Below are 9,180 nucleotides of genomic sequence, written 5' to 3' on the forward strand. Positions count from 1 at the left end.
ACTTATCCGTTACTTTTGAAGAGTTGTATCGCAAATTACCGTTAAAAAGTAGATTTAGTTTCGTTCGATTAATATCGAGATTCGCGCGAGGCTCGTGCCCCGACCTGTGTTCCGAAGTCGTACGTGTTGATTGTACGCCGACCGCGAGGCTTATCCTATAGTAGATTACCGCTAATTACCGTGAATTATTGTAAACAATACCGTTCAATTTTTCATCGAAATCTTGCAGCGGGTCTCACGACTCCGGCCGTGTTCGGAAATTTGACTGAGTATTGGGTCTCGCGTATTAAAGAGTACCCCGCTGTAAATTATCATTTGAGCTTCCGCATCGCGATTTGTGAGATATTATACATCACTTTATTATCGCTTTCATCGTTGTATTATAGTCACACATTTTGAATAGACCGTTTTCGTTATCACTGACCTTCGCGTCAGCCGTTACAAGTCAAGTCCTTTGTCTTTCAAACTCGGATCTTCGATTGTTTATATTCCGAGATTTATCTGTTCGTTCTTAGTTTGTTTTTTTTGATACCGAAAGTTATACATTATATTGATCTTATCTTTGTTATACCGTTTACTATCTGTACCATTATTGTTTAATATATTTAGATAATTATAAGTAAAATAACCGACTGTCGATTATTTCTCTCTCCTCAATACTGTCTAGCGCTCTCTCTCTCGACATCTAATCCACAGAGAACCCTGTCCCTCTGCCAAATACTGAGCCCGGGATTACCGGATCTTGCCGTTACCGTATCATTATCATGGCGCGGAAATACCGCGCCTGACGCCCATATTCTATCTCCTTTTTTGTGGGAGATTCTGTTACCGTACGTTACCGCCATTTTGAGATACCGTTACCGCCATTTTAAGATCCCGATACCGTCAATTATTGACCGCCAAATTTGCACGCCACCTCCTCGGGAGCGGCGTTCCCGAGGCGGGCGACGGCGTCGCAAAGAATTTGGCGCCCAACGTGGGGCCCGACGCCGTGTGAAACACAAGATACCGTATAAAGTAAAAATAATAATTTTTTTTTTCCTCAAGAGAGCTAGAGAGTGAGAGAAAGAGGAGAGAGTTTTTCTTTCCTCTCGTTCACCTTTTAAAGTGAAAAGGAAAAATCGACAATTAAGTATTGTGCTTCGTTAATGTGTCTGTGTCGTTAGAATATTTTTAGCAGTGGTTTTTTTTGTATTTTGTGGTGTCCTGCACCGAACGTACCGTCTGGTGGGGGTAAGTTAAGAATTATTGAAGGCCCTAAAGCGGCCTGGAATTTGTGTGCTTCGCGTATAAGATTACCGAATTACCGTTTAAAATTGCATAGGAGTTACTTGCGTTTTTTTTTCGTTTTCGAATTGAGGTCCCCTACCGTTTGATTACCGTTTTTCATGTTACCGATAATTTGAATTTATTATCGACTCTTTGACATTTATTATTATCTCGATAACCTTGTGTGGTGAAGATTTTATTTTTTTCTTTCTCCTTCTCTATTTCGTTTGGAATTTAGGTCGTCTGCCGTTCGATTATTGTCCTTGCCGTTACCGAAGATCTGATTTGTTTTATGTGCTACCGTTATTTAGCGTTATTCCGATAGTTTTGTGTGGTGAAAATTATTTTAAAATTTGATTTTTTGTTATGATCATACCGCTGGTGGCTCTTTATTAGGAATCGAAGGAGACAACATAATAATATTATTAAAGGCTGCTTGACTGTTCTGTTGTCGACAACGAGAGAGACTTGTCTTAAATTTTGAATTTTTTGTTTGTTTGTTTGTTATGATCTTTAGGCTTTTCGCGTTTCCCGTATCGTTTGAACTTTTGAATTTTGTTTTATTTTTCTATACCGTTATTATTATTGGCTTTATTATTTTTTTTAGATCTTTCCTCCTACCGTATTGTTTGACGATTTTGAATTTCCTTTCTCTTATATGTTATTATTTTGATTTCTGAACTTCTTTTTCTTATATCGTATTGTTTGGACGTTTGAATTTTCGCTTCCGTGCGGTTATTATTATTTTTCTTTTTCTGTTTCTTTACCGCACTGCTTTGATTTTTAAATTTTTCTTTTTCTTTTTATCGTATCATTTTGATTTTTGAATTTTATTTTCCTTCTACCCTATTACCTTGACTTTTAGAATTTCTTTTACTTTTACCGTATAATTCTTATTTAAAATTTGTTTTTTGTGTCATTTCCCTTTCTCTTTACCGTTTTGATTTGGAATCCGTCCTTTTATCGTATTATTTCGATTTTTAAAGAATTTTTTTTTACTTTTGACTTCCGTTAATTAGTAAATCTCTCGTTGTCTCTATGAGGAAGGATAGCGATCCACATCAGTGGATACAAGGGTTAAGCGTCGGTCAAGCGCGTCGCCACTTGTTAGATCGGGGCCTGAGTGCCCAGGGGATATTGCCGGTTTTACGGGCACGGCTCCTCAGGTACGAGACGCGCGGGAGCGGGGAAACGGAAGAGGGGGAAGAGACAATGTCCGTAGAGGACCAAGATGGTGCGGGGGCGCGAGACCTCTTAGGGGAGGGTGGCAGGCCGGACCTGCGGGGCACACCACCCTTGGGGGGGCAGGAGGTGAAGCGGGACGACATGACCCGAGATACCGGATACCGTCCGCCCCAACGCGAGTCCGCGGCCGCGTCACAGGCGAGTTCCCGTCCGGGGAGGGCCTCAACAGCGGAGGCGTATAATTTAATGAGAAAATGGAACCTCCATTTCTCAGGAAAACGCGGTAACGACGCGGAAGCCTTCCTGTTAAGAATTAAGGAGGCTCGCGCGATAGTCCCCATCTCAGACGCCGACCTTTTTAAGTGCCTACCTCTCTTCTTATCGGAAATCGCGTTGTATTGGGTGCGATTGGAAAGCGGGAACTGGCGGGACTGGAACGATTTTGAGGCGGCATGGAGGGGCCGATTCGGGGATCCCGATTATCAATACGCTCTTCGCGATGAAATTTTCAGGCGGACACAGGGGGAATATGAAACCGCGGCCGATTATTTGACCTGTTTGCGGGCTTTACTGAGTCGAATGACGCCCCCCTGGCCCTTGGAAGAACAATTGAATTTCGCACACCGGAATATGTTACCGCGTATGCAGATAGCTATTCGACGTCAAGAGTTCAGAGACTTCGCGACTCTAGAGTATCTGGCTACGCGCATCGAAAGAAGCCTTCAAGCGAAGAAAAACTACCGACCCCCGCTACCGCCGGAACAATCTATCTTTCCGGATTTGGCCTACCACGCGCCGAAGGGTAAGGCAAAGAACGCTGCTACCGTTGCTACCGCTAACGCTACCGCTAAAAAGAAAGAACGAAAGAAATCCGCGAAAACCCCTAGCGTGAATACCGCATCGACTGATACCGCTACCGCTGCCGCTGCCGTTGCCGCTACCGAACCCTCGACGAGTGCTACCGTTATCCCCAATCCCGCCAGCAATATAAAATGCTGGAACTGCGATAAGACAGGACACCGCGCGCGCGGATGTACCGAGCCACGCCGGAAATATTGTTACCGCTGCGGGAAACGCGAGGTTACCGTCCAGACTTGCCCGACCTGCTCGGGAAACGAGAACCGGAGCCAGTAGAGAGGGTCCCTACGACTCCGAGTCCCGAAAGCGAGACCCCAGATGCCGCACCAGATACCGCAGGGAATGATACCGTACTCCATTCATATGTCACCTTAGAAAGGGACGAGTTACCGTCGTTGAGATTTTTCCGGATTAAAATATACAATTACACTCTCGCGGCCCTCGTGGACTCGGGGTCCAACCGCACTCTACTGGACCGTGAAGGGATAAAGATTATCCGAGAATTAGGATTGGATACTGAGAGGGGAAGGGGGATACAAATAAGAACAGCGAATGGACAAATCGCAAATATAAGGGAAGAGATTAAGGTACCGTTAGAACTAGAGGACCAGTGTCACGAAGTTACCGTTGCGTTGTTACCGAATTTAGCAGTTCCGTGTATTCTGGGATTAGACTTTCTTACGAAATTCGGAGTAACATTAGACTTCGCCACTAACGGATGGTATTTTGCCGAATCACCACACAAGAGATACCGCCTAGCTACCGAGGTAGATCCAAATGAGAGTTCTTGTTGCGGGATATCGGAATTGACGTCCACACAGGAAGAAACGTTAGATTTTTTTTTACAGACGTTACCGCAAACGTCCGATAACCCCGGTGTGACAACGCTTACCGAACATAAGATAGATGTAGGTGATAGTCCGCCAATTAAACAGCGTTGTTACCTTGTATCGCCTAAGGTTCAGGAAGCCATACGGGCGGAGACTGATAAAATGCTCCAGGCAGGGATTATCGAACCGTCTTATAGCGAATGGTCGAACCCCATCGTAATGGTAAAAAAACCTAACGGGAAATACCGCTTTTGTCTGGATTTCCGAAAAGTTAATAACGTATCTAAAAAAGACGCGTATCCGTTACCGAAAATGAATGGGATTCTCGACAAATTACGTTCGGCTCGCTATATATCGACCATTGATCTGAGTCAAGCCTACTTTCAGATACCGTTAGCTGCAGATAGTCGGGAGGTTACCGCATTTAGTGTTCCCGGGAAGGGACTTTTCCATTTTACGCGAATGCCATACGGGCTTACGGGAGCACCGGCTACGTTTCAACGGTTATTAGACCGATTAATAGGGCCGGAAATGGAGCCACACGCGTTCGCATATTTGGATGATATAGTGATAGTAACGCCGACGTTTGAGGAACATATGATCTGGCTTAAAAAAGTACTGGATAAAATAACTGCTGCCGGCCTGACCGTAAATCCGGATAAATGTGAATTTTGCCGTTCTCAGGTACGATACCTGGGATTTATCGTCCAGAGGGAGGGGTTAACGGTGGATCCAGAAAAGACTCGGCCAATTTTAGAGTATCCCGCACCACGAAACATCAGACAATTACGGCGGTTCTTAGGGATGTCATCCTGGTACCGCAGGTTCATTCCTCAATTCGCAACCCTTAGCGAACCACTAATGCGGCTTTTGAAGAAAGGCAAGCGCTGGGAGTGGGGGGATGATCAAGGCCGCGCTTTCGATCAAATCAGGGACCACTTAGTTACCGCACCGACACTAGCTTGTCCGGATTTTGAGTTACCGTTTACATTACATACCGATGCAAGTTCCGTGGGTTTAGGCGCGGTATTGACTCAGATCATCGAGGACGAGGAAAGGGTGATAGCTTTTGCGAGTCGAGCTTTATCAGATCCCGTTATTCCGTTACCGAACAAGAGTGTTTAGCAGTCGTATGGGCAATCCAGAAGTTTAGACCATACTTAGAGGGATACCGTTTTACCGTTGTTACCGATCATAGTAGTTTACGTTGGCTTCATAACCTTAAGAACCCCACAGGGAGATTAGCAAGGTGGGCGCTCGAATTATTAGAATATGATTACGAGGTGATTCACCGGAAGGGTGCCCTACACCATGTGCCCGACGCACTCTCCCGAATGTTTGAAGCGGAGGTTACCGAAGATACCGTACAGGCCGCGACCAATTCCGTTCACATGACGGCCGCAATAGATACCGTAGACCTGGCGAACACTACCGACGAATGGTACCGGAAAAGATACAAAGAAGTTTTGGCGACCCCCGAAAAATACACGCAATGGAAAGTGATTGAGGAGCGACTATACTTTCTCCGGCCGAAACGCGTAGTTTCCGAAATCGTGGAAGACTTAGACCGATGGAAGTTAGTGATACCGAAAGAATACCGAAGGGAAGTCTTAAAAGAGTCGCACGATATGCCACAGGCAGGCCACTTGGGTACCGAAAAAACTTACCAGCGTATTGCCGTTTCATATTTCTGGCCGAATTTATTTCGCGAAGTTACCGAGTACATCCGACAATGTGATACCTGCCAGCGAACGAAAGTAGAACAAGCAAGCCCCGCGGGTCTTATGGGACGTCGTATCGCGGATGGGCCATGGACGGCAATAGCGGCCGACATTATAGGCCCGTTACCGCGAAGTAAGGCTGGGTTCCAATATCTCTTGGTAATCCAAGACCTTTTTACAAAATGGGTGGAATGTAAATCCTTAAGAGCCGCGACAGGTCCGAAAATTAGTGAGGCCATAGACGACCTAGTGATTTCGCGATGGGGAGCTCCTAAATTTCTGTTAACGGATAACGGTACCGAGTTTATTAACAAGGTTATGAAGGTGTTTGCTGACGATCGATAGAATACACACACTACCGTACCCCCATACCACCCCCAGGCCAATCCAGTAGAACGCGTAAACCGCATCCTAAAAACGATGATTATCGCGTTCATCGAAAAGGATCACAGGGAGTGGGATGAACACATCGCGGATTTCCGGTTCGCATACAATACCGCCTGTCATTCCTCTTTGGGAGCATCTCCCGCTTTTCTGAACCTTGGGCGTGAATTAGAGCCCGCACATTCAGTGAAACGCCGGCAAGGGGTTACCGAAATCGAGCAGGGGGATACCGCTAATTGGGCGACTCGCATGAAGAACATGCAAACCCTACGGGAATGGGTTATTGAGAACTTAGATAGAGCATACGAGAGACAAGCTTCCCGTTACAACTTGCGTAGGCGGGGTCGCACATTCAAGATAGGAGACCTGGTATTACGACGCCAACACATTTTATCGTCAGCGGCACAGAATATAGCCGCAAAGTTAGCACACAAGTTCCAGGATCCGTTTAAGATAGTGCGGGTGATCTCTCCGGTGGTCTACGAGTTGGGATCGCTGGGCGGGTCATCCGCAGGTAAGAGCCACATACAGAACCTGAAGCCTTATAACATTTCTGATACCGTTTAGATGCCGCGCAGCACTATGGATCGCCGTGCAATGCGAGGGATCTGGCGGGCCTTCTGGTCGCGCCACAGGTCCGTCTGGGAGCACATCGAATTTAACGATGAGGGCTTCTGGACGGACCTGGAGGACGTGGCCCGCCAGGTTCAAGCGGCCCGATATACAACGGAGGGGGCCTTCGTGCGCGACTGGCCGTCCGTTAGGGACACCGCGGCACAGACGGCGTCCTACCCGGGGGTCCACCAGGGGACCCAGACCGTGCCCGGTCACGGGGTCCACCGGGACACCCAAACCGGCCCTGCGGAGCCGACCGGGGAAGCGGCGCCTGGGCGACGAACCCGGTCGCTAGAGCGTCCGGATGGGCGGGGATTGGACCCCCAGCCACCCGAGTCATCCGCCGGGCGCCAGCCGCAGCGCAGGCCGTACAGTGTCGGGTGCTGGAACTGCGGTTCCACCCGGCACTCGTACGCGGAGTGCCCCCTGCCCCGCACAGGTAGCTTCTGCTACGGTTGCGGACAGCGGGGGGTAACTCTGCGCGGCTGCGGGCGCTGCGGCGGCGCATATCGGCGCGCGACGCCGTACACCGCGGGGCGAGGACCAAGGGCGCCCCGAACCCCATCATCGCCACCGCTGGACAACCCGCTCCAGGACGGATGGCCCTGGGCCAGGGACGTGGGGGGCGAGTGGACGGGGCCATCTCGTCCCTAAAGACTCTGGTGTTTTTTTTTAAGTTACCGTTTCTTTTTTGTTAGTTTTTTTTTGGTTACCGTTTTCTTTTTTTTTGTTAATTTAATTAGTTGGAGTTTAGTACCTAAGATAGCTTTAGGTTAGTTGATATTCTAGTCTGTAAGTTTTGTTCTTTCCTTCCTGAATATTCTAGTTTGTAAGTTCCGTTTCGGTCTTTTCTTTTTCTTTTGTACATTCCGTTTCTTTCATTTTGGTTTTGTTGTTCTCTTCGTCTAATAAAATGTTCCATTTTCGTTTCTTTTCTCTCTTTCTTTCTCGTAATAAGGGAGTCGACCTTGAAGAAGGTGACCATAAAGTAAATTGGGTACCGCGCTCTAAGTTCGATTAAGCCCCTTTACCGTTTCCTACTCCCTCATCCCCTTACGGTTAGTAAAAGCAGAGAGATCGGGTGTGAGAAGATACCGCGAGGGTTAGAGTCGAGATCGAACCTTACGGAACGTGGAAACGTGCTACGGACTATCGAGCTGCGGACACCTGGAAGAAGCCTGGAGGAAAGAATAACCGCCTTATCGCAAGACTGAAGGGGAAGCTGCCTGAGCGACGGTCATCGGTGTGCCGGGTTCCGAAGTCCCCTCGGCACCCGTCTGGGAAGGGGGAGTTGTGACGTGACGCTTTGTGAGCTCCGTCACCATTGCCCTGTCGAGGGGTAACAGCGTGCGCGGGGTCGTTACTCGCGCCTGAGAGGGAATTTAAATATAAATTTATTCATATTTTTAAGATTTATTTTAGCTTTAATGTAAGATCCGCGAATAAAGTGCGGCGGCTGTGCGAGCGTGCGTTATCTCCTTTGTACATGAAGATACAGCAAGATACCGGAAGGAGAGGGAGCCGTATAGGAAGATACCGGATATACCGCAGAAGATACCGAAGATACCGCAAGAAAACAAAAGGTCATGTAATGAGATCCCGTACCGTAGCTATGCTTAATTCTGCAGGAGATTAAATCTGCATTATTTCAGATTAAAAGACGGCAGAACACCCGGACGACGGGGCGGAAGACAACCTCCCAGGCGGCCGACTGGGGAATAAAGAAGATTCCGAAAAAGACGAGGATACGGCCTGGCCAGCCGGTCCCGTCTCCAAGAATTAGAGATACCGTCGCCCGTGGGTTCTGGGCCCCTGCATAAGGGCAACGCCGTTCAACAGCTATGACTCGGGAGGGGGCGGAGAATCAATCCCCGTTCATCCGAAATTGACGACATGCGCGGAAGATCGGCGCGGGATCCGAGGACCTCACGGAAGCACTTGAAATTCGTCACTGTGCGGTGAGTCGCGAGCCGACGAGGACGATCCCACGACTAAAGGGCGAACATTGACTGGACGATCGACGTGGAAGCCGCCACGGAAAACTGTAAGCCGCCGCACGGGCAGTCTTTTGATTTTCTCTCCCGGAAACAGCTGGCGTCAATTCCGTATACCGTCGCAGGGCGACGGCCTTCTCGCACTATCGTCGAAGAAAGCCTGTGTGCTTATCTCGCGTTAGTTACCGGACGCCAACTGACACCGGGGGACGCGGATTTGTCCCTCTCGGGGTGTCCGTACCGCCAGTCACGTGTCGTACCGTAAAATTCTGTACCGTCCCGTATCGTCAAATTTTGTATCGTGCCGTTTTAATATCGTTAGGG

At 48.2% G+C, this 9,180-nt stretch overlaps 1 protein-coding gene across 1 annotated transcript; it reads left to right on the forward strand.

Moving 5' to 3' along the window:
- The first annotated feature begins 6,283 nt into the window (after window positions 1-6,283).
- LOC112638514 lies at window positions 6,284-6,814 on the forward strand. Its single transcript, XM_025410388.1, has one exon. It carries the CDS (start codon window positions 6,284-6,286, stop codon window positions 6,812-6,814), a length of 531 nt encoding a protein of 176 aa, XP_025266173.1.
- Window positions 6,815-9,180: the final 2,366 nt, after the last annotated feature.

The sequence above is a fragment of the Camponotus floridanus genome, unplaced genomic scaffold, assembly GCF_003227725.1.
Source record: "Camponotus floridanus strain SB8 unplaced genomic scaffold, Cflo_v7.5 scaffold313, whole genome shotgun sequence".
Classification (NCBI taxonomy): Eukaryota; Metazoa; Arthropoda; class Insecta; order Hymenoptera; family Formicidae; genus Camponotus; species Camponotus floridanus.